The sequence below is a fragment of the Sphaeramia orbicularis genome, chromosome 12 (genome assembly GCF_902148855.1).
Source record: "Sphaeramia orbicularis chromosome 12, fSphaOr1.1, whole genome shotgun sequence".
In the NCBI taxonomy this organism is placed as follows: domain Eukaryota; kingdom Metazoa; phylum Chordata; class Actinopteri; order Kurtiformes; family Apogonidae; genus Sphaeramia; species Sphaeramia orbicularis.
Window position 1 is genome coordinate 77951934 of NC_043968.1, and position 26609 is coordinate 77978542.

The 26609-nt window shown below is 36.1% G+C and overlaps 2 protein-coding genes across 2 annotated transcripts in view; both read right to left on the reverse strand.

The window, feature by feature from the left end:
- wdr70 (WD repeat domain 70) overlaps positions 1-4033 on the reverse strand; it is a 115434-nt gene extending 111401 nt beyond the window's left edge. The window contains exons 1-4 of the mRNA XM_030149186.1: positions 3965-4033; positions 857-916; positions 678-761; positions 499-598 (exon numbers count right to left, since the gene is read on the reverse strand). Of these exons, the coding sequence (XP_030005046.1) occupies positions 499-598; positions 678-761; positions 857-916; positions 3965-3989 (269 nt within the window). The 5' untranslated portion in view covers positions 3990-4033. The remainder of the gene's footprint in view (positions 1-498; positions 599-677; positions 762-856; positions 917-3964) is intronic.
- Positions 4034-7268: 3235 nt separating this feature from the next.
- The window catches only part of cplane1 (ciliogenesis and planar polarity effector 1), a 62394-nt gene continuing 43053 nt past the window's right edge, over positions 7269-26609 (reverse strand). Inside the window, exons 36-50 of the mRNA XM_030149185.1 lie at positions 25927-26052; positions 25773-25841; positions 25613-25683; positions 20901-21147; positions 20557-20807; positions 20342-20441; positions 18677-18823; positions 17845-17887; positions 16622-16753; positions 16375-16555; positions 14619-14674; positions 14409-14540; positions 12142-12266; positions 9826-10055; positions 7269-7784 (exon numbers count right to left, since the gene is read on the reverse strand). Of these exons, the coding sequence (XP_030005045.1) occupies positions 7629-7784; positions 9826-10055; positions 12142-12266; positions 14409-14540; positions 14619-14674; positions 16375-16555; positions 16622-16753; positions 17845-17887; positions 18677-18823; positions 20342-20441; positions 20557-20807; positions 20901-21147; positions 25613-25683; positions 25773-25841; positions 25927-26052 (2066 nt within the window). The 3' untranslated portion in view covers positions 7269-7628. The remainder of the gene's footprint in view (positions 7785-9825; positions 10056-12141; positions 12267-14408; positions 14541-14618; positions 14675-16374; positions 16556-16621; positions 16754-17844; positions 17888-18676; positions 18824-20341; positions 20442-20556; positions 20808-20900; positions 21148-25612; positions 25684-25772; positions 25842-25926; positions 26053-26609) is intronic.

Below are 26609 nucleotides of genomic sequence, written 5' to 3' on the forward strand. Positions count from 1 at the left end.
ATTTTGGACGTTCTGGGAAATAATTTACATATTCTAGGATAGAGACAGTAAAATTTGACCCTATCATGGACAAAGCCAAAAAAGGGGGGCTCTAATATGACTAGAATAATGTTCTAAATATGGTAAAAAGGGGTGTGGTCTATAGCTAAAACCCAACCTATTTTTGGGCAAATAAAAATGGTCTTCCCGAGCGAAAAAGTCAGTTGTTTCTGCAGATTTTAATTCTGTTAATTTTGTGTATGAATAAACACGTTATGTGGCTCAAATTCTACTTGATCTCTGACTTTGACTCTGTGTGCATTTATTTGACGAAGCTCCGGCACATAGATTAGGGAGGACAGAGACATAAACTCAACAGGTCAGAGGACAGTGTGGAAGAGTGTCACAGGGGCCAAAGATGTCTTCCACCTGCGGCCATAAATTTTACATGACAATGGCATGGACAAACATCTCGGATGAACGGACATCGTGTAATGACAGTAATGAGCCCGGTGTTACCTTGAAGTGGCAGCTGTGTCTCTTCCGGTCTGGACTGACTTCTTGACCGACCAGGAGCTCTCTCCTTCCTCCTCCATCTGACTCTCCTTCTGCCTCTCCTCTAAGACACAAAGGATTCCAGTTAAACCCTCACTGCTGAAGTCACTCCTCCCAGACGTGTGTCATGGTCGTTCATTTACCCAACACATGCTGACTCCGCTCAATCGCCGTTCGACGGGTTTGCTCAAAGATGGCATCCAGATCAAACGTCCGGGCCTTCTTACCTACAGCGAACAAGACGCACACAACATGTTACAACTCATCATGTAAAATATTGACAGAAGCATAGAAGAGTACTTGTGCAACACACTGAACGTACCAAAACCAGAGAATCCCATAACAGATGCAATGTCTCCATCACCACTCATCTTTCCTGATGCTGCAAAAGAGGCAAGTTCAGTGTTTATCAAAGAGTAGACTGTTTTACTTGGTATTTTTATTTCACTGTTTTTAATTGTACAGCTGTTTTTATGTCTTTTTCATCTATTCTTGTATTTTATTCTTTTGTTTTGGTTTTTCCCTTGTAAGTCGCTTTGGAAAAAAGCGTCTGCCAAATGCATAAATGTATATTTGTTATGAAAACTAAGATTTTCATGCCACTGGAGAAGCGCAAATACAGTATTTTTCTCTCAGTCTCCACTATAAAGGAAGTATTAGCGTAAAGAATTCACTGGTTACATTAAAGGTTTCCTAATTCCGTAGCTGAAATAATTAACGAGTACAGACTCATCTAGGGTGGACAATATGGACAGAAGTGAGTCACAAGATGTTCATATCACTCAATATTTATGATAAATGTCAAATAACTGTTTCTTATAGATTTAAATGCTACTTATTAGTACTGAGTGAAAGACACGACGCATACAAAGTCGTGATCATTCGTAAACATCTCAGAGGCAACCTGAACTGTAACCTTGAAATGACACTAGACAACAAATACACAAATTTCATTCTTTTCAGACGTCCTTGTAATTACAGCAACAATTCAAGACAATTATGGGTCAGATCAAACCAAAGAGAACATCAGTGTCATTAATTAAAGTTTCTCCTATCCTTTCTCAAATAGGCTCTTTTTTTAAGCTTAAGAACTCTATTTTATGGAATTGTTTATAAAATTTCAGTATCACTTGTAGAAAAAAGATATAATCAATATAAAATGAAACCTAAAAAGGACTCAAATATGTAAATGTACTTTTAACTTTAATAATAATATTTGTTCAGACTTATATATGTAAATGCACTATTAAGTTTTATGATAATTTTTGTTTAGACTCATATATGTAAACGCACCATTAACTTTAATAATATTTGTTTAGACTCATATATTTGAATGCACTATTAACTTTAATAAAAATATTTGTTCAGATTCATATATGTAAATGCATTATTAAGTTTAATAATAATATTTGTTTAGACTCATATGTAAATGCACTATTAACTATAATAATAATAATAATAATAATAATAATAATAATAATAATAATAATAATAATAATAATAATATTTGTTTTTGTATCAGTGATATTTTCAGTCTGGGAATCTGTTGAACTAATTCTTCAACAGTACATGAATATTCAGAGGTTCTGTCCAATCCAGTTATTGGTAAAATATTCTCTGCTATTATCTGTATATATCACTTCAGTTGTAATATGTCTGTTCAATAAAAGTTTAGAATCATATTTGTAGTGTTTTAGTTCCAGTCAGTCTTTTATTGTGATACTGAACAAAGGTCCAAACTCCTGTCCCTCTGTCCCAGTTCCCACTTGTCCTTATGTCCCAACAGATTTGTGTTCATCCAAACTGATCATTTCCACATTTTGATCCAATATTGATCCCAGCTGTAGTTAATCATCAGAGCTAAAGCACTATGTTTCATTCAGGATCCATTTATGATGAGAACAGCATGATTTTGATATAGGGATGTAATGATATGAAAATTTCATATCACAGTTATTGTGAACAAAATTATCAAGGTTATCATTATTATCACGGCATTGTTGAAATTGTGCTCAAAAAGTTCAAAAAATACTAATACACACACTGAAATAACTTTACCAAGTTGTATTTTGAAAAAAAAAAAAAAGCAAAAAAGTAAATAAACAAAAAATAAAATAATTGGCACAATGTACTTTCTCTTGGCAGAAACATTCAAGTATTAACCCTTAGTGGTCTGAGCCTATTTTGTCCGTTTTTCAGTACTTTTGATTTTACCTTTATATACTATATACAGAAATGTTTACTATACCCATGTTTGGAATCTTTTTTTCAGCACAACTTCATCTATCTCATCTGTCTATTATTTTTTTCACTTTAACCTACTATATCAACACAAAAGGACAAAAAACACACAAAAAATATATAAAATCTGATTTGAAAAATGTATATAATTCATTGCATAAATAACACAAAGATGCGTAACGAACTTTTTCAACATCTTTAAAAGTGAATATTGGTTCCAAATATTACATATATAAAATCAAAACTGTAATAAAAGTGCAGTAATCAAACACGGTTATCATGATAATTAGAATGTAAATGGTAATACTAACCGTCTGCAATTTTACCGCGGTTTATCATTATACGGTAATCATTACATCCCTATTTGGACATTTGAATACAGTCAGTAAAATGCTGTCCATTTTCAGTCCTCGTGTAACGCAGCAGGAATTTAAGTATTTTTGTACTTAATGTGTCATGTGACATGTGACAGTACTTACTCAGACTTATTCATACATGTATTAAACAGATCAGTTATTAAGTTCAAACACAGACACTATAGAACAGGACATGTGTCCCCACTGGATCTGGACCTTTTATACGTTTGCAAGCAGAACAGATGTGAAACTGTTTCTGAGATATTCATGAATAGTCAGCTTTAGTATCAGTTTGTTAAACAGGAGTTTGTGGTTTTAGGTTTTCAGTATAAGCCGAACTGAGACGAAAGACATAACAAGACCTAGAAGAGGAAAATGAGAAAAAATTTAACAGAAAGAATGTAAAAAGACGAACCAGGACCAAATGATACAAGGGCTCGTTTATTTACACTAATCATATAAAGTTTGGACATATATTCAGATCAGTTAAAAGAGTTAAACATCCTTTTACTGCAGGTGAAATTAATGACGTCTGACTGGAAAATGCTCTTTTCTGGTGTCCTCATTTTACAGACTAAAAGAACACATGGTTTACCAGAGAACATGTGGTCTGATTAAAGGTTTTGGGGTAAACAACAACAATGTAAACAACCTAAGTTAAGCTAACAAATGAGTTAGCAAACATAGCAGCGGCTCGTGCTTATTTCTACACCAGTTCACCGGAGAAAAGGAAAAATGATGTGAAGGAAACCGGAAATACAGTTACTGATAGTTACACATGTAAAATGAAGTCTAGTTAGGATAAAGTACAGATAAATGTTGATGGTTGTTACCTTGGTCCACTTTGTTGGGATCCATGTTTTCAAATCGTCGCGATTACCTTTGACCACCGGAAGTAGTTCTAATTCTACTTCCGCTTCCTCTTTTTTTTTTTTTTTTTTAAATTGAAATAAAACAACATTAACAAGCAGGTAAACAATGACAATAATGAGAATAAATAAAACCATGAAGAAGAAAAGGGAAGAAGAAAAAAAAAAGAAAATGAAATAAAGAAAATACAAATCAAATAAGGTACATAAGCAGTTCTTCTTCTTCTTCTTCTTCTTCTTCTTCTTCTTCTTCTTCTTCTTCTTCTTCTTCTTCTTCACAGTTTTAAACATGTACAAACGATCATTTAGTTACACAGAACTTGAAATATCATAGACATATACAAATCTTAGCAGAACAAAAAGTAACATGCATATGTAGAAGAACCACAAAAAGTCAATTAAATAAACTAGTGGCATTGTACCCGCAGCGCCATTGTATAATAGCGCCCTCCTGTGGTACAACAGCGGTATTGCACCCGTACCGTACATCCTCCTGTGCTGCAACATCAGGACACAGGTCAGACACGCATTTTCTATGATTTTATTAATTATTACAAATCTCTTAAGTATACTGAAAATATGTAAAAAAAAAAAAAAAAAAAAAAAAAAAGCCAGAAAACTTTATTTTAGTTTATCTAAGTCCTTGCTGTTTTAATTATATCTTGCCTGGTCTTTTGTGCTCTATTGTCCAGTCTGATTTAGTTATTTATTTTTCTTTCTGCTTAAATATTTTCATTACATTTCAAATGTCTAAAAATTATTATCATTTTTGTTTGTTTGTTTGTTTCAGATAGTTGTAATAGTTGTGTTTAATCATTCCACCATGTCTCAAATGTATTTCTATATTTCTCTTTTGTAATGTTTATCCCATTCTTGTTCTGTAAATTTGCTTTGTGCCAATAAAAAAAAATTAATAAATAAAAATTTTAAAAATTTTAAAAATGAAATAAAATAAAATTTTAAAAAAAGGGTCAGACACACGTCGGACACAGAACGTCCATTATAGTAGGATGAACTTGGAATAAAAAATAAATAAATTGAGTTTGGAGATAGAAAAATAAATAAAGTAAGGCGCTAGATATTGGGTATATTTATACTTAAGTGTAAGCAGTTTGTTGGCAGGGATGGAGCAACTGTAACACACAACCATTTCCCCTGGGATTAATAAAGTATTCTGATATTAATGACAAGAAATTTACTTTGATTGCTCCTTAACCCTTTCATGCACGAATTATGAAAAAAAGTATCTAGATTTTTTTTTTTTTTTTTTTAAATATTGATTTTATTTCTCAAAATTCGGCTAAAGTTGGAATGCATTTTGAATTTTTTAAAATTTTTTATTTTTTTTAATATGGTTTTATTGAGAAGATATTGAACATCCTCAGACCCAAGAAAGGGTAAGTTTGGACTTCTGTTAATTCAATATTTGGTGATATTGGATACATCATGATGCAACAGTTTTTTCAGATTCATTTTTTACGTTTTTATGGAATTTCCTTTATGGTGGACAGGTTTTTGTTGGGTTTTTTTTGTCTAAATCTGTGAACCTCTTGTCCAATCACGGACAGTAAACTCATGTCTGGGTCTGAGGAGGTTCACTGTAGCAGATCCCAGATCAGTCCACATTCTCCAACTCAGATGATCCTTAAGTTCATTGTATGTCTGAGGGTCTGCACAGACTGAACCCATGTGGTTTGGACTATAGTACCTTTAGAACCCTTTGGAACGTCAGTTCAACTATGTGTCATCACATAGTTTTTTTTTGTTTGTGTTTTTTTTCATTGTTTTTATTGCAGTTTTTTTGTTTCCCATTCAACAAAACAGTGTCTTCCAAAGACTAGACACAAAACAAAACATAACATACACTACAGCTCTTACATAAGAAATAAAACACAAAAACATAGCTTGACACAGTAGGTGATAGGTCAGACGTACAATGTACGGGAGTCATATTTATAAACATAATTGAAGTTCACAACAGTCCTTTTAAAACGGTAGATGAACGGTCCAGTCCAGTATAGTCTAAAAATGGGCGCCATACTCTGTAGAACTGATCTGCACTGTTATGCATGATGTTGGTCAAATATTCCAGGGGGATCAGTTCCAAAATTATTTTACGCCAACCACAGATAGAAGGAATCTTGTCATTGACCCACTGCAAGAGAATATTTTTCCTTGCTGCAAATGTTAGAACATTATACAGTCATCACATTTTTTAATAATAATAATAATAATAATAATATTTGTTCTTGTATCAGTGATATTTTCAGTCTGTGAATCTGTTGAACTAATTCTTCAACAGTACATGAATATTCAAAGGTTCTGTCCAATCCAATTATTAGTCCAATATTCTCTGCTATTATCTGTATATATCACTTCAGTTGGAATATGTCTGTTCAATAAAAGTTTCTGATCATATTTGTAGTGTTTTAGTTCCACTCAGTCTTTTATTGTGATACTGAACAAAGGTCCAAACTCCTGTCCCTCTGTCCCAGTTCCCACCTGTCCTCGTGTCCCAACAGATTTGTGTTCATCCAAACTGATCATTTCCACATTTTGATCCAATAGTTGATCATCAGCGCTAAAGCCTTATGTTTCATTTCAGATCCATTTTTGATGAGAACAGCATGTTTTGGACATTTGAATAAAGTCAATAAAATCATGTTCATTTTCAGTCCCCGTGTCACGCAGCAGGAATTTCAGTATTTTTACTCATAAATGTTATTTCTGTCAGTTTTTCCATGTGTCATGTGACAGTACTTACTCAGACCTATTCATACATGTATTAAACAGATCAGTTATTGAGTTTAAACACAGACACTGTTGAACAGGACATGTGTCTGGACAACACTTATTTCGAATTCACAAGTAGAAAGGTTCATCTTCCCGACAGCACCTGAAGGCAGCATAACTGTTGCTCTAACGTGGGTTAAATCCTCATGCCACATGTCTGCTTTTGTGCTGTTCACTATTTAAACTAAGGACAATTGAAGTTCAGTTTCGTTAATAACAAGTAGAAAATAGGAACATCTAGTCACGAACGTAGGAACTGTTCCAAAAACATCAGAAGGTCACGTGAAGGACTGTTCTATTGAATTTGTTGAAGTTCAGCCTCACTTTGACTAATAATGGAGCTGTGTTTAACAGTTTTGAACATGTTTATGGATCAAATGCCAAGAGCAGCTCCTTAAAAAGTCATATAATAAAAATAGACTCTAGTTCACTGGCACTACGCACGACATGAGGGAAACACTGTCAACTGTACAAATGTGAGGGAAAAGTTTTTTTATTTAGTTTTGCGACAGTGAAGTCTTTACAAAATAAAGTATAAATATAGTAAACTTTACAAACTCAAATGGCACAAACCTACAAAGTCAACAACAGAACATTCTGGAGATGTTCAGTTTCATTACAACCTCCACTAAAGGATTTATGACTCTGACGATGAAATAAGTTCTCAGTATTTATTTATTTATTTCTGTCAAACGCTGAAAATATTTTATCTCCAGAATTATTTGAAACATCCCCGTCTTAAGTGTTTCCATATAAACAGGCACATACAGTCAAGTCCTGGACAGATTGTCAGTTTAAGTCATATCAGAATCTTTTTTGTTTTTATGCAGTAAAACTAACTTTCCTCATCAGCGACCATCCTCTCGATTGCAGCCCAGTCGATTTTACTGAGGCTACTGCCGCCGCTGTCAGACAGACGATCCAACCAGTCCATCCCTGAACCCCCCCCTGCAGGAGCGTCTGCCTGGGGGTCACATGCTCCGGCCGGGATCTGCAACACACAAGCATCAACAAAGCAGCATAAATAAAATTCCTTTGGAGTTAAACCCATTCTATCATTAATTCTACCATTTCACATTTTGAGCCCAGACTGTATCTGTGAAACTACAACCAACCAACATTTAGGACTGGATTAGTCTGGATCAGCAGTCATTTTTCCATTGGACATCTGCGCAAAACTTTACCGATATTTACTTAATGCGTTAAAAACAGAAGTGCGTAATATCGGTTTTTCCATCAAATCACAAATGCGATGATTTAATTTATTATCGTGAGACGACACAAGGAGTCATTCCATAAACATGGTGACAAACATAAATATGGTGTTGATTTACAGATATATTCATTATTATTATATATTACCCCTCTATCTCCTACTAAATTAAAAAATGATCGGGTTTCCTGGTGTGTCCACTCATACCATGACATGTTTCTTCTTCTTTTTCGCTTGTAACGTACGTCAGCATCCATTTTTTTAATTCACCTGACCCTAGTTGCAGAAAAAGGTCTTTCCATTGCAGTTTTGCGTGATATACCATTTGTGCTACACCTGAAAAACCACCTCTTGCCAGCGCAAAACTTGTAATCGAAAAATGAGACTTTTGGCAAAATTGTCGTTTTTCCATCAGGTAAATTTTTATGCGCAAGTTCTATTTGTGCAGTTTGAGGGTCAGTGGAAAAGAGACTAGCGACTCACATTTGGTAAAGTTGAACTCCTTTTCTTCTGGAACCGTTTGACTTGTAGATCAGTGTTACACCGTAACACACCGTATGTTTGACACCCCAGCGTTACCGTATTTGTGCAGGTTTAAACAAGTTCTAAAATGAGCTGTGATAAAAGCATGGATTAAAATCTCAAACTGATGCCGAGGGAGAAATTGTTTCACTTTGTCCGTCTGTCTGAGCTGAAAAAAGCTGGACTTTCCACTGATTTAATCTGAGCATCGTATTTCAGATCAGTGTCAGAATTAAACCCAGGTTTGTTCATGAATGTGTCAGATATTGATGTAAAAAAAACAAAAACAGATCAACATTGATTTTGAAGGCATCACTAAACCCACACAACATGACCTCAGTTTTTTTTTTTATCGTTCAGGTGTAAGAACTTTAGTGACATCCACACCTTAAGTTCTATAACACTGGGTTACAAAAAATGTTTTCTGCAAGTTGTCTCGTTTTTTTCAACTGAATTAGGACCATTTTGCACCGCTAAATCCAAAAATGACATCTGTTTTTCTCAATCAGGTCAGGGTTTTTTGCTAATTTGATTTTGAAAAATTTGATCTTCTCACAAAATATAATAATTAATACCAAAATAAGATTGGTAAGCACACTTTATGAAACTTGTGACTTGATTCCTGTTAGGTACAATGGTGTATTCACCGCAGATGTAGCAGAATACGTCAGGCTTATTTTTGCAAGATCTGCTAGTCGAAGCCATTTCATTCACCTGTAATATTAAAAAAAACAATCATAAATTGGCAAAAGTAAAATCTTCAGAACTCATTTATTGCAAGAAATATGAAAGAATTTTGTATCATATGATGTGAAAATGCCCATAAATGTAAGCAAAAATGTTAAAAAGCCAATATGTAGCATAGTTCAGAAAGTTGACCTGATTGAGCAAAATTAATGTGATTTTTGGATTCAGCACACCAAAATGATCCTAAATCAGCTCAAAAAACTTAAACAATAAATTTGTTGTTGACCAGTGTAATAAACTGGAGTAGGTGTTTCGCTGAGTATGAATTTTTCTTCCTCAATGGTAAATAAATTTGACTGTCATCAGCATAAAAGTGGAATGCAACGCCATGTTTAAGGAGAACTGACCCCAGAGGAAGTAAGAAAAGAAAAAAGAGAAGAGGGTCAAGTATGTGGATAATCTGACGCTCTAAATGAAGGAGAACCTCAAACCCTGATGAATGAATCCACCTAAACCTGTGAACTGGAACCAGAACCACAGACTAAAGGTTTGTGTTTGCCTTTTCAGTGCTGGACAAATGATCAGATCTTAAAAATCAGAAGTTTCTCACTGTCTTATCTGTTTCTTCTGTGTCCGACAGCCTCCAGGGTTCTGCAGAGGACTTCCACCACTGGTCCATCTGGGTCTTGTCCTTCTTCTTCTGTTCCGTCTGGGTTCCTCTCATGGTGTTTAAAACTGCTGTTCTTGGATGTCTGATGTGCACTTTACCTCCTCTCTTTGTGTTGGTAATCATACCACGGCGGGTCACCTGAGACAGACGGTCCTTTGGCAGAGAAGTCACTGACAAAAAAAGGAAAAAACGCAAAACAGCAGTGAAGTTGCCATGGAATATGCTTGTATACTGGTGGATTTAAACTGTCACAATGATCATAAAATTGTAATAGTTAATTGGACTGCATTTAGCTTGGATTACCTCACACATTTCCAGGGTCATGTACTGTAAAGTTAACATGTTCATTTCCATGGAGAGTTGAAATAATTTTAGACAAACATTAATGATGGGAGAGCTGGAGAGCTGTGTGAAGTCAAGACATTTGAATCACTGACAAAATACAGCATATATCAGTCCCTCCAGAAAATGTGGGCAAAAGTCCTTGATTATGTGATGGAATATGTGGGTTTTATGTAATTTTATTTGGTGAAATTGCGTGAATTTGCAAAAAAAAAGAGCAAAGTAGCAAAAATAGGAGGGAACTGGAAAAACATGCACCCCCCGTCCCCCGTTCTAACGAGGCTACAACTAAATAAAACACGTCTAATTCCATCCCATAATAATCAAACATACAGAAGTAAACATCCACTCCATCTCTTTGCATCAAACCAGTGATCAGCTGTGTTAACCCGGAGAGGACGCATATCTGCACATTTGGTTTGGAACAAACTAGAAAGTCAGAAAATCCAGACCAAACATAAAAGGTGTGTGAGCGCCATAACACACCCAGTCTGAGGAAACACTTGACTACATAAACTACGTCAGGGGTCGGCGACCTGTGGCTCCGGAGCCTCATGCGTCTCTTCCTCCTCCTTGTAGTGGCTCCTCCCTTTACTGTGGTCAAACCAGCCGTGATTCTCCTCTGCATGGTCAAGCCAGCCGCTAGCGTTTTCCTTGTGCGCTACTCATTTGACAATTTCGGCAGATGAGCTGCATGGAGCAAATGTGCCTTTCGGAACACCAAAGTAAGGGTTCATTTATGCTCTACGTTAAAGACGTAGACGCAGACAGACGGAGGGCTCTGTCCGTCCTTTGTATATTTTACTCACATAATTCTGTCCATTTTCCAGGAGCTTGCGGATGTGAACCCAGACGGAGAATATGGAGCAGTACAACTGGGAACTGTGGAGGCAGTGTTGAGTTTGGAAGATAATAATTTCCATAAATAGCAATACTTTTAATAGAGCGACAGTATGAGTATGAGTACTGTGTACTTTTGGGGTAATCCTTCCACAGATTACCTTCCAAGCTACAAAAGTGTCTTTTTTCATTTGAAATAGGCTTTAAGACTAATTCAATAATGAATAAAATAAATTTTTCCGATAAGTACTTCATGAATTTGGTATTTTTAGTATTAGTACTTCATATAATATTAGCACATATACTATGAACTACTTTTACCGTGTACTTTTGGAGTAATCATACTCAAAAATCCCTTCCAAGCTCCATAAGTGTTTGTTTTTTTCGTCTGAAATAGGCTTTAAGACTAAATTCAATGATAAATAAAATTAATTTTTCCAATAAGTACTTCATGAATTTGGTATTTTTGTTATTAGTACTTCATATACTATTAGCACATATACTATGAACTACTTTTCCTGTGTACTTTTGGAGTAATCATACTCCAGATTCCCTTCCAAGCTTCAAAAGTGTTTGTTTTCATCTGAAATAGGCTTTAAGACTAAATTCAACGATAAATAAAATTATTTTTTCCAATAAGTAGCTCGTGAATTTGGTATTTTTGGTATTAGTACTTCATATACTATTAGCACAAATACTATGAACTACTTTTACTATGTACTTTTAGAGTAATCATACTCCAGAATCCATTCCACACTGCACTTCTGTTTGTTGTATTCAGTGGTTATAACAGATAAAATGTCAAAAAAGATTAAAACTTTTAAAAGTTTATAAGCTCTGTTATTTTTTGCAGCTCCAGACTTTTTTTTTTTTTTTTTTTGGTGGAAGAGGGGGCAAAATGGCTCTTTTGATAATAAAGGTTGCAGACCCCTGAACTATGTGTTCAAGGTTAAAGTGGATCCTAAACAGAAATAAAATCACTAACTACTTTGGATAATTGTCAGTTTTGCTCATCAGAACATATTAAAGTACAGATAAATGAACATTGCGGTACTATTCAGAGGCTTTAGGTACCAGGTCTGTGTAGTCCCAGCCTCCTGCGGTAGTCCTCTGAAGACCACCCCTGCCACCCAGTCTGTGAGCGAGGTCGCAGCTGATAGTCAAGGCTTCTACCGTCACTGACAGGTGCACTGGAAACCCTAAAAAAAAAAAAAAAGTCCTGTTAAGTACAAAATCAGACTATTTCCAGGTGTATGAAATGCACAGGTTGGAGTTTGAGGTTTGTTTTTAAAATGTTAGAACTCAAATTGTTTTCTGCACGTGTTTACTGTTCTAGAAGACTTTTTTAAATGTACGATACACTTGAGTCCTAGTCCATACAGAGAAAAGATCCTGATCAGATTACTGTTATCAGGGTTCATTCACATTTTTCGAGGTCAAATTCAAGCACGTTTAAGGCTCAGTATCAATTTTTTTCCAGCACAGCCCCTTATCACTGGGGTCAAATCCATACCTACAGAAATACATATACTCATTAGGGCATTAGTGATTTCAAGTTTTTTCACATCAACTTATTTGTCAGTTAAGTAGAAGGCCAGTCGACTAGTCGTATGATGACATCATCACATTGACAGCGGAGGAACAACACAGACACACAGCCTTTCAACAACGAGCAACTTGTACTAACGTTCACTGGAACATTACCAATGTTCAGTAAAGAGCAGAATAAAACAGACACAAACATCAACAGTCCTTCTCAGACATTTGACCAAACTAAACAGAGGCTAACACCTGGAATTTTCTGTTAAATGCAAGTGAAAAACATAAAGTGGGAAACACAGCATGTTAGAGAAAAGAGCGCATTAATGAACTAACTGAGCAGAATAATCCAAACCCACAGTCTGTCCACAGTATTCTTCAGTATTGGTGGTGCTTCCGTGGGTCAGAACATTCCTGACACCACAGTTTTTCTAGATCACCGTCAGTTTAGTTCCCATTCTGAGTCGTCTTCTTCCTTCAGTCTTGTTCTTGTGCGACTGATGTGTTTTTTTTGTTTTTTTTCCCCAACCGTTTTTGTGGAATTATTTGACCCGCCCCACCAAGGTTATTATCGTTGACGAAAACTAACGAAATGACGAAAACTAGAATTGTAAAAACATTTTCGTTAACTGAAATAAATAAAAACTACAATTAAAAGAAAAAATGATAACTAACTGAAACTGTATTGTGTGCTTACAAAAACTAACTAAAATGTATAAAAAATTATGGATAAAATTCCCTTTGTTTTCGTCTTTGTCGATGTCGGATTGATATGAAAATGATTTATTTCGCTCAAGCAACTTTAGCTAGCGGCACCATACGACACTTAACGGTTCGTCACTTGTCATTTAGAGTCGTCTTCTGGTCCCCACTCTACCTGGAAACATGGAGACTAAAGTTGAGAGAAAGCAGCAGAGTCCTGTCTGGGATTTATTTGAATACGACAGCGAAAAAGATCAAAGATACGACAAACTAAAATTAATACTAAAACTAAACTAAAACTAAGCATTTAGAAAATAACAAAAATGAATAAAAACTAGCAAACCTGCTCTTAAAAATAATTAAAAGTAACTGAATTAGAGAAAAAAAAGTCAAAACTACATAAAACTAAATGATAATGAAAAATCCCAAACTATTATAACCTTGCGCCCACAAATAAAGTGATGTTTTTTGGACCTGCACCAACCTGACCCGGGTCCCCTGATCCGCATCACTACCTAGCACTCCATGTTTTTATGTAAAAAGACGAGAGTATGGACATGAGCTGAATGAAGGCTGGAGCTGTTGGTGATGGAAAACGAGAGAGAAAAGAGAGAAAAAGAGAGAACAACACACGATCTGTCGACTCCAACAAAGGAACGCTGACTTGTGCCACAGACGGCGACGCGTCGACAAACCAGCTTTTCTGTTAATGCCCTAAATCTCATGATTACTTTTTTCACTTTTTATCACAATTGTGTACGTTGCATTATGCTACAAACATCTAAAATTGTTTCATTATAGCAAAAAGTTTAGAAATTAAAGGAGAAAACAAAAAAGAGGGAAGCCACTTGGTGTTCTTCAGACAAACTGGCACCAAAGAGACAAAGGTTAAAATAAAACTGTGCCTGGAGTCGACCTGAGAACACATGGAATGTACTTTATAACAAAACAGTTTATTTTTCAAAATGCATGACCTCTGGAGGTAGCTTGGGCTGGAGCTAATATTAAAAATAAATAAATAAATCACATCACAGAGTTTGAAACTCAAGCATTTTCCATGGTTTCCAGCCCCTGTATGAACCCTGTGTTACAGACAGTACCTGTAGGTGCTGTTAGAGGGTGGAGCGGTGGTGGGCCGGTCCGCTCGTAAAGACCCTGGTGTTGGTGGAGGAGCTGCGGCCAAAGAGCAGGCCTCCAGGGTTCTGTGGTAGTACTGTTCCAGAAGCTTCACCCTGTGGATCCACATGGAACCAGTTACACACAAACATGGACATGTCTCCTGTACTTGGACAATATTAAAAGAGACCTACTTTTCTTTTTCCGCTCTAGTTCTGCAAACCGTCTGTTGAGTTTTATTTGTTGATCTCTGTGAAGGAGTGGAACAGCAGATGAATATTAGCATAAATGTAAGACACCATTATAGTTCCATAACAACAGAATAATAACAAAGCAGCTTAAAGTCAATAAGATGTTGAGCTTGTAACTCATTTTCACACATGAAGATAAAACATCAAACTACATTTATGAAACCGAGTTTTGCCCTCTGAACATCACTCACTGTGTGATGGAGGACACTGTTTTTAATCCACAACCACAGGCACGGCTATGTTTGACCACTGTCTGGGACCACTCAGATCCAACAGTCTACATGTTAACAGCCATGTTTGGGTAAAATCAAAGCTGACAACACCGCAAGTAAAGGAAAATGTTACTAAATAAGTAAATACATTTTTTAAATATATATATATATATATATATATATATATAAATAAAGGGGAAGACTTATTACAGATTTCCTTGTTTTTTTTCTAAACAGAGAACTTATATGGAACGCGTGTATGTTAAATTTCTTGTTTTACTATTGTTGATTTTTCAGACATGGTATACAAATGTGCTTAGATGTCTGTTGTAAAGTATTTCTCCAAATAAAGAAAATAAAATTATAAAAAAAACAAAAAAAACAAGTTAAACAATCTAGTCCTAACTCCTGTGTGTGTCATGTGACTAAATCAGACAGAAAAGAAAACATGGAACGTCTAAAAGCACTGTTTTTATCAGTACAGTGACATAGATATTGATGTAAGAGCTGAAGTGATTTGGGTTATTATCAAGAAAACATGTTAAATGGATAGGTATCAGCTCTGAAATTAAACTACTATGAGCTATTTTTGTTGTTATTATATTTGTCCAAACAAATGGAAGAAGAAACTGAAGAAAACAAGGGTGGTCTAATCATTTTGGTCAATGAACAGAGTAGTGAAAATGTCAAGTTGATAGGACCAATATTTTGGGAGATATTAGTAATTCATTCTTTTTGTAATTCAAGTTTTTATTGGAGTTTTCACTTGGTACATGGCAGTCATACAATGTTGCTTAATGTTAACAAACAGGACTTTTATATATAAATGAAAAGTATTAAAAATGCTACAAAGCGTGGAAGTTCTTTAAAAGAAAAAATAAATTAACTAGAAAAGCACTCAGAGATCGCAGACCTCCGCCAAGGTAGATCAGCCTCCCCCATCACCACCAAAATTTAATCATTCGTTCCTTGTGCCAGTATCAACAGTTCCTGAAAATCTCATCCAAATCCCTCCAAAACTTTTTGAGTTATCTTGCTAACAGACAAACAGACAGACAAACCCCGATGAAAACATACCCTCCGCTGTTTCACTTGGCAAAGGTAATAAAGTAGACGAATAAATAAATAAATACAAGAGGGCAGTAGATCAGCTGTCATCCTGCTGACTGTCAGTCATAGTTCTGTCAGACCAGAATGGATCCAAACTGGTGCTGTGGTTCCATCCCTAAAGTTAAACTTTTGAAGCATACATTCATATGATATTAGTCATTTTTAATACAATATCCTTACAATCACGTTGCTATGGCCAGAAGGCTTTGGCGGTGACTGCTGGACAAATGCGGTACAGCATGTACAAATACACAACAGCATAAAAACGACCACATCTACAACCTGTGGATCCACCCGGGTCAACACACTAGTTCCAGCTTAAGCTCAGAACCTTAATGACATTAATTAGAGCCTACAGACAGAGCAGATATAATTACCAGTGTTCCAGAGGATGAAAAGGGTCTGTGCTCCCTCTCTCTCAGGGCTTCTCTGTGTTTCTGATACACAGCCAGTCTCTCCCTTTGTTTTCTCCTCATCCACACCCTCAGCTCCCTCCTCTCGTCCTCTGGAAGGACTCGGTCTTGTGACATCCAGCTGCTCTGGTGGACCTCCAGCCTGCTTTGGAGACACGTTTCAGCATCACAAAAACCACAACATCCACAGTATTCTAGTCTGGTTCTGTACCTCCTGTGGTCGTCAGTGTGTGGCATGGACAGATCCAGGTCGGTCTGTGATATATACCCCTCCCTAACCAGTTCGTCTAAGATTTCTGCTGTATCAGATAGCTCCGACTGACCCAGATTGTCCTCCGTCCATCTGGGAACAAACAGACCGGTACAATGGAAACAAGAAAACAACAGTCAGTAAGAAAAAAAAAAACACCTTGGTATCTGGAAAATAGGGACATGTCATCCAAATTATTACTGTTTTCTACATATACTGTATGTACACATGTTCATAAGAATATATACATACAGGATGTCCCAAAAAAATGTATACACACTTTAGCAACTGATAACTCAATTTTTTGTTTTTTCTTTGCAGATTAAACCAATTGGAATTAATGATGGCAGCCAGACTGAACTTCGAAGAAAGGAAATTCATTCTAAAATGCTACTGGAAGTATGAAAATACAGTTGAAGTGCAAGGATTATTTAGGAGGGAGTTTCAAAAAGAACCACCAACGCGAGTTACCATCGCTCGAATTAGAGATAAGTTTGAAGCCGACACCACTAGACTTTTTTTATGAGGATACCTAAAAGACAAAGTCTACGCTATGAGACCTGCAACAGTTGCTGAATTGAGAGCAGCCATTGAACGTGAATGCACGCAAATACCAAGGGAATTGTTTGGTGATGTGTGTGATTCCACTGCTTGGTGTTGTCAGCAGTGTCTGGAGCAGAACGGACGTTAGTTTGAGAACAGATGGAACAGACAAAACAACAAAATGATGTTTAGAAATTCTATTACATTTGGAAAATTAAATGAATTTCAATAAACACCAATAAAATTGACAATGATTTAAAGTGTGTATACATTTTTTGTAACACCTGACTGACTGACTGACTGACTGGCTGGCTGACTGGCTGGCTGGCTGGCTGGCTGGCTGGCTGGCGGATGGACGGATGGACAGATAGATAGATAGACAGATAGATAGATAGATAGATATACACACACACATATATATACATATATGTATCTCATTTGGTGCAAGTGTACGTGGTGTGTATGAGTGTTTGTGTTGTTTTGATTCATGTTCTTTATGTGTATTATTATTTACTTTGTTTACCTTTCATTATAAAACTTAAATACCAATAAAAATCTTGTGGGAAAAAAAGAAAGAAAAAACACCTTTTCAACACAGGCTTAAAGTTAACGGTGACAATAAAATACTAAAGTCTGCTTACATTTCAGATATCCCATTTACTTCACCCAGCTGCTCTTTGAACTCTGTGGAAGCAGCAAAAACATCACAACAGAAATGGTAACTACATATAGGAAATACAATTTAGAGTTCCATATGCCACTGAATGAACAAATATGGGCTTTGTTTTTATGAAGTATATGTGCATACTAAATGAAAATGTATATAGAGCATGTGAAATAATATACCAGCTCATAGGTAATAGTTACTTTATTCATAGTCACTTCTACGTCATATACTACATTTCCCTGTACAGTATGTTACAACAGCACATAAGACGACATTTTAGGTAAAAAAACCCAAACATTTTGAGCAGGATCTACTGAAATAAAAACTCTGAGAAAAAATAGGAAACCATAATTAGTGCTAGAAAACCACTTGGAGAGTGCAGACCTCCACCAAGGCTGATCAGTCCCACCCAATCACCACCAAAATGTAATCATTTGTTCCTTGTGCCAGTATCAACATTTCCTGAAAATTTCACCAAAATCCGTCAGCCCGCCAATTGTTGATTTTATTAACTGTTCGTAATAATTTTGTGATAAATTTGTAAAATAAATAAATTGCTGTCCTCCAGGTTCCCAACTATGAAGGTATGTTGTATAAAATAATAATAATAATAATAATAATAATACAGTAAGTTGAAAAATAAAATGCTCTTCTTCCTTTCTTAAAACTGCAGATGCCAGTTCACATTTGACTAAACAATAAGCAAACTTATAAGAGCAACAATATGGTTCATTATAATACAACTGATTCCTGTCTTTAAATGTTTCCATGAAATAATAATGTTTGTGTATAAAATGCATGTTTACTTGTTGGTGTGTGAAGACTGGAAGGACCAGGTTTAGTGGAATAAACAGACAGAGTCCTGGAGTCTTCATCTGCCACATGTCCCTCTTCCTCCTCTTCCTCTTCACAGGCCTTCGGTTCTATTAAAGTGTCTAGTTGTGGTGTCCATGCTGTTAAAGAATTTTGAATACATACAAGCACAGTCTGTGTGAAGGGTCCGTGTATCTGTTGGTAATTGGATTTTATTTTCAGAAACTAAAGAAAAACTAGTGGTTAACTGATTTTTGCTTTAAAATAGAAGAATTTAAATAGAATTTAAAGGTGTTTTTTCTTTTTCAGTGTCAATACAGATAAACCAAATTTTAAAAATGGATTGATTTTCATTTTCTCTTTCTTTTTGATCAAGATCTTTTTATTAAAGTTTTCTCAATATAATACAAGTGCAGTGCTGAATCGTCCTTACAAAAATCTGAAGTAAGCATGGGTGTAAATCAATCAAATTAAATCAATTTGATTGCTGAAGTGAGTACCTAATTTTCTCCAGTCTTAAGCAGAACATAATGTCTTGTAACCACTGTGAATGAGTGTGTTTTCTCCTCCTAATAACAAAAAAGAAAGTTACTACCTGACAGAAATGGAAAAATGAACCAAAAATGCCTGTTTTTTTTTTCATTTTCTGAGACCAGACGTTGTCATTTTCAAGGAAGGAGTGCTAATGCCTCGGTTACAAAGATTCTTACGAACGATGGGTTTGTATGACTCTTCCAGTTCGTATGAAATCTGGAGTTTGCAGACGTTTGTGGAGGGAGCATGTCTACGATGTCCAGATTTTGTACGAACTGGAAGATTCGTAAGAAAAAAGCCTTGAAATTCAATTTTAATTCTTCTATTTCAGGGGTGTCAAAATCATTTTCTTCCGGGGGTCACATTCAGCCAAATTTAATCTGAAGTGGACCAGACCAGTAAAATAATAGCATAATAGCCAATAAATAATGACAACTCCAAATTGTTTTAGTGCAAAAAATAACATTCAGTTATGCCAATATTTACATTTACAAACTGTGCAAACAAAAAGGATGATAACCTGAAAAAAAATTTTATTTGTTAAGAAATATATGTACAATTTTATCAATATTATGCCTCGACTTATCATTTATATTTATATACATATGCATTAAAGATCAGATCTACAAAGGCACCAAACATTTAGTAACAGGCAGAATATTGCTAAAATTGCACTTAATTTTCCTTAGACATTTCAGGTTGTTCCTATTTGTTCAGGTTATTCACATGTTATTGTTAAAGAACAGTTTGTTAATGTAAATATTTTCATAATTTAATGTTTCTTGCACTAAATCAAAGAGGAAAAAAATTGGTGTTGTCATTATTTATAGGTTATTATGATACTGTTTTGGAATTTGAGGCCCTAACTTGTACTTTGCAAATTCATCCCGCAGGCCGGATCGGAACCTTTGGCGGGCCGGTTTTGGCCCCCGGGCCGCATGTTTGACACCTGTGTTCTATTTTAAAATGAAAATCAATTCAACACTAGTTTTTCTTTTGTTTTTGGAAAGAAAATCCCATTACCAACAGACACACTGACCGTGAAGGATTTCAAGTGCATGAATGTAACGTAAAAATGCAAAAAGGCTCATTTTAAAACAGTTTTAAACCATCTTAACTTATACCTTCATGTGGGACGGCGAGTCGAACAGTTTTTCTTAATATTGTGGTGGTTTTTACATCAGACGCCAGGACTGGGCTGAGCTTTTCAATGGCATTCACCAACTACAAAGAAAAAAGACAAGCAAGAGAGAGGGTCCAGCACATGCACTCCAACAAGATACCAATGCAACAGCAACAGCCAAATACAAACAAGTCTAAGAGTACAAGGCTCATTTACCATCCTGGAGTTGGAGAAGTCTTTTTCCAGACCATCTGCGATGTTCTGCAGGGCAGCCAGCTGCGAATCCAGCTCTGACAGACGAGATGAGAACCAGCGTGGTGGGAGTGTAGAGGAAGAGGTGGTGCAGGACTCCACCCTGTGGGCCTTTAAGGCTCTGCAGACCTCAGAGTCGGACTGATCTGCAGTCATTCCATCTGCTTCTCCACCGTTCTCAGAGGGGCTGAGTGGAGCTGCATTCTGAGGGGAATCTAAACGGAAAAGCAAACATTTGGAACCCGTGTTAAAAGAGTCCTGGGCTTCGTCAGTATTTAGATTCAAACATATAGAACCCTCTATCAGACCTGGATGAGTGGAGGGCTTCATCAGATCTTCAGGACAATCGACTGAGGTTTGCAGATCAACATCATCAGTAGGAGCAGTGGTGAGAACAGAGGTGGCCAGAATATGAAGCGAAGCAGATGTAGGGGAAGCAGGAATGAGGGGGGGGTTCGGAGTTTGAGGGCTGAGAGTCAGACTGGGGGGCAAGTCCTGGTGTAGGGATTTATCTTCTAGATCCAAGACACTTAGGAACTGACGGCCATCCAGACACTTCCAGACAACGACAGGAAAATACAGCAATGAATTACAAAATCTATTCAACAGTAACTGCTTTGTAATAATAATAATAATGGATTAGATTTTATATAGCACTTTTCTAGACACCCAAAGCGCTTTACATTACACTGGTCAACAACAAATTTATTGTTTAAGTTTTTTGAGCTGATTTAGGATAATTTTGGTGTGCTGAATCCAAAAATCACATTAATTTTGCTCAATCAGGTCAACTTTCTGAACTATGCTACATTTTGGCTTTTTAACATTTTTGCTTACATTTATGGGCATTTTCACATCATATGATACAAAATTCTTTCATATTTCTTGCAAGATTTTACTTTTGCCAATTTATGATTGTTTTTTTTAATATTACAGGTGAATGAAATGGCTTCGACTAGAAGATCTGGCAAAAATAAGCCTGACGTATTCTGCTACATCTGCGGTGAATACACCATTGTACCTAACAGAAATCAAGTCACAAGTTTCATAAAGTGTGCTTACCAATCTTATTTTGGTATTAATTATTATATTTTGTGAGAAGATCAAATTTTTCAAAATCAAATTAGCAAAAAACCCTGACCTGATTGAGAAAAACAGATGTCATTTTTGGATTTAGCGGTGTAAAATGGTCCTAATTCAGTTGAAAAAACCTAGACAACTTGCAAAAAACATTTTTTTGTAACCCAGTGTTGTTGATCCATTATTCATTTGCTCTCACATTCTCCCTCTGGTGGTGGTAAACTACATATGTAGCCACAGTTGCCCTGGGGCAGACTGACAGAAGTGTGGCTGCCAATTCACGCCTACCGCCTGACCACCACCAAACATTCATACGCATTCATACACCAGTGTGCGTGGCACTGGAGGCAAGGAGGGTGAAGTGTCTTGCCCAAGGCCACAACAGACTGACTAGGATAGAGCGGGATTCAAACCGCCAACCCTTCGGTTATTGGACGACCCGCTCTACCACCTGAGCCATGACCGGCCCCAGAGTGGACAGAGTTGTCGAGTGGACATTTTACATTTCAAATAAATATGTGCAAATATGATTCACAAAATGGGTGAAGATACAAAATATAGACAAAACATCATCACATAATGGTGATGATAAACTACCTCTACTATTACTAAATGTAAAAAAAACAAAACAAAAAAAAATCTACTTATTCTTAAACTATCTAATTAAACTAATCAGTGATTTGTTCATTTATTTTAACCTTTATGTAATTGACAAACGTACAAAGAATGTTTTCAGTTTCACCAACTTAACTGTCATTTGTAAATATAAACAAAGTAGATTGTGATGCCTTCAACAAACTCACAATAGTTGGGACAGAGACATGATTATTACTGTGTTACATGGTCGTTCTTTTATATCATACATTTTTATCATTGGATGAATGAGGACACTAATGACACTGGTCTACAAGTAACATACTTCCAGAACAAAAGTAGTTAAACTTTACCATATTTGAGTCCCTATAAAAGATAAATCCAGTCCTAAATGCTGGTTGGTTTCAGTTTCACAGATACAGTCTGGGGTCAAAATGTGAAACTGTAGAATTAATGATAGAATGGGTTTAAGTCCAAAGGAGTATTCGTGTCAGATCTACTTCAAACAGTCTGCACTTTACAGGTTCTATCAGTGGGACATTTATACATCTATTGGATACATGGACACAAACCAACATATATGTGGAAGAAAACACCATCATATATATTGAAATCATGAGCTAAACCAGCACTTTGGTCATTTGTTTTCTGATTTATCTGATTAAATTATGTCAGGTTTAGCACATTTAATGTCTGAAGCAGATATTTTCTCAGACATTACAGAACAGTGTAGTTGCTCCTGTTCAGTTGTCATTTTTTCATAGCCTTGAGTTCCTCATCAGTCCGTGGTGGCCGTTGTCTGATTGTCTGTACATTTTCACTGTGACTGTGGAGCCGTGCTGTTGGAAGTGTTGCAGGAGGACATTAATGGTTCCTTCACACATGAGCAGTTCAGCCATGTAGACGCTGATGCAGCCGAAGACCATCACAGAAGATGCTTTTGCTTTTTTCACTGACAACGGTGTGGTTTCTGTTCAGTTTTCACATGCGGAACCTGACATCCATTTTTGCTAACAAGATGAAACATGGACTTCTCTGACCGCATCAGACGTTTCACTGTCTTTGCGTCCATCTGACATAAGCACACATACAGACTGATACAGGATGTCCTCCTCGTGTCGGAGGGTCAGCCCAAGGTTACGGACACTTAACTATAGTTTCTTCCTGTGGCTTTTACACTTGGATTCCCTGAATCTTTGTAGAAGGGGATCTACATTCTTTGCTGCTTTGTATTCACAGTTCTGACTGATCACTGTTACTTGTACATTCTACAGCACAGGTGTCAAACATGCGGCCCGTGGGCCAAAACCAGCCCTCCAGAGGGTCCAATCCAGCCCGCAGCATGAATTCACAAAGTACAAAAATAACATTGATATTAAAGTTCAAGGATGTTGGACCGGTTTTAGTTCAGGGGTCACATACAGACATAATAACATAGCATAATAACACTTTAACAAGAAAATGTGGACAAAATGAAAATTAAGTGTAATTTTCACAATATTCTTCCTGTTACTAAATGTTTAGTGTATTTGGAGATCCACTCTGATCTGTATGTTGTGTTAATAATAAGCTGCCACTTAATATTGTACAAATTGTTCATAGTTCAGTTCCAAATTCCAAACTTAAACATTTTAATAATATTCTGCCTGTTACCAAATGTTTGTGTAACACTGTGTGTAATGTGTGCACATGTATAAATGATAAGTTGATGCATAATATTGCTAAAATTACATTTATTTTTCTTAAGAAATGTTAGTTTTTTTTCAGGTTATTTACATTTTTTTTGTTTGGATAGTTTGTAAATGTAAATATTTTCATAATGTAATGTTTTTTATTGCAATACATCAAAGAGAAAAACTTAAAGTTGTTATTATTTACGGTTATTATACTATTATTTTACTTTGGCCCACTGGAGATCAAACTGGGCTGAATGTGGCCCCGGAACTAAAATGAGTTTGACACCTCTGTTCTACAGGGTTATTCAAACAGAATGAACCGATTTCATGACTAGGTATGTAACGATATGAAAATTTCATTTCATGGTAATTGTGACCAAAATTATCACGGTTATCATTATTATCGCAGTATAGTTGAAATTGTGCTCAAAATGTTCAAAAAGTACTTATACACACACTGAAATAATTTAACCAAGTTGTATTTTGAAAAAAAACCCAACAACAACAACAAAAAAACAACAAATAAAATAATTGGCACAATGCACTTTCTCTTGGCAGAAACATTCAAATATCAACCCTTAGTGGTCTGAGCCTATTTCGGCCATTGTTCAGTACTTTTCATTTTGCCTTTATATACTATATAAACACATGTTTCCTATACCCATGTTTGGTATCTTTTTTTTCAGCACAACTTCATTTATATTAACTGCCTATGATTTTTTTCACTATAACCTACTATATCAAAACAAAAAGCCAGAAAACACAAAAAAAATATATCAAATCCGATTTGAAAAATGTATATATTTTATTGCATAAATAACACAAAGATGCTAAACGAACCTTTTCAAAGACTTTAAAGTGAATATTGGTTCCAAATATTAGGTATATACAATTAAAATTGTAATAAATTAAAACTATACTCAAATATTTGACATAAAAGCAGATCTTTACATAGGGATTTTCTTCGGAAAAGTGCGGTGAATTTAAACGGTAACACCAACTGTCTGCAATTTTACCGCGGTGTATCGTTATACCGGTAATCGTTACACCCCTATTCATGACGCATTCCTTCAGTTCTCAAGGATCGTCATGGAATGAGTCAGTGACCATTTGAAAGAGCAGTTTTCTAAGTTTATGTTCCACCGCTACCCACTAACCTCGATGACCTTAAACATTGAATTACAACAGCGATCAACTCAGTGGATGATGATATACTGATACGCATCTGGGAGGAATTCTCTTATGGCACTGATGTTGTCTGTGCTGCAGGTGGTGGACACATTGAACACTTGGATGACAGGAAATAAAAGTGGATTGTGAGTAGAGTACTTGTGACTTGTCTGGAGTTTTCTATTGCTTTTCCTCATTAAAATATTGCGTAATGAAATCTGTTTGTTCTTTTTCAATAACCCTGTATAATCTTTTCAGTCCTATTTTGTCACTGTCACAACCTTGTTCTCAGTGTAATGAAGGAAGGCATCAGTGTTTTTATAAAATACAATAAAGTTGGTCAATGAAAACACTGAACATCTTCTTTGTACATTTGTCTTATGAATAAATAATGATCATAGATTTCACGATTTATTGGCAATAATCATCAATATAGCCATCCTGACATTTGTGGAAATCTCCAAAAGTTGTGTTGCTGACGACAAACAGATTCTTCTTACCAGATTCATTTCGTCCTTTTTGGATCCAACTGGAGAATCTTTGTCTTCCGGCTGATTCCTGAAATTTTGCACTAGCCAGAAAAACAGTGCAACATATTTATATTTTTCCTTCCCAGACCTGTACATTAAAGAACAGTCTTTTTAAATGTCATCCACTTACGTTTGGGGCTACCTGCATTCACAGAGGTTTGGACAGAAACAGCTTTATACACAAGAGTAGGAGGACGAGCTGAAAAACAAAAAGCATTAACTTCCATTGATGAATACAAATGATTGACATAGAATGAACTGAGTCCTCATGAACGCTGACTCACCTGGGTCTGTGTTGGTGAAAGCATCGTGACACTCAGGAGGCCTTTTACACGTAGATGCAAAGGCATGGAGCTCAGCTGCAGTGGACATGGCCTTCTCTACTAATGTCTGACCGGTGACCAAAGACCCTGGGACATGAAAGGGATCAGAGAAAGAACAAAATACTAAAGTCATTAAACATGGTCATAAGTAGGTCCTTGAAAGCAGTTAACCAGAAGTTAAACACTGAACGTTATCACTAAACCTACTTACCTTCTCCCTGCAGCGTTCTCCTCTCAGTACAAATTAAATCAATCTTAACGTATCAGTGACCCCTGTATTTTCCGGACTATAAGCCGCTACTTTTTTCTCACACTTTGAACCCTGCAGCTTATACAACGATGCGGCTCATGTATAGATTTTTACGGCCTCCAGGGGGCGCTCTAGTTGAAGACAGTCAGTGCAATAGCAGTACACGAACCGACACTACAGTGGCAACACCGTGGAGGTTTGGATCCAACTGAGTCCAACAACTGCCTTGAACCAGAACCAGAACACAACTAGACAGGATTGGACCACAATGAACACATGTGGACAGACGGGACTGGACTAGAATCACACAGCAGAACAAAACACCGTTCAATGGAAACACCTACAAGGACAAACTGGACTGTGTCGAAATTGTAGAAATAAGGCTTTTATTTTG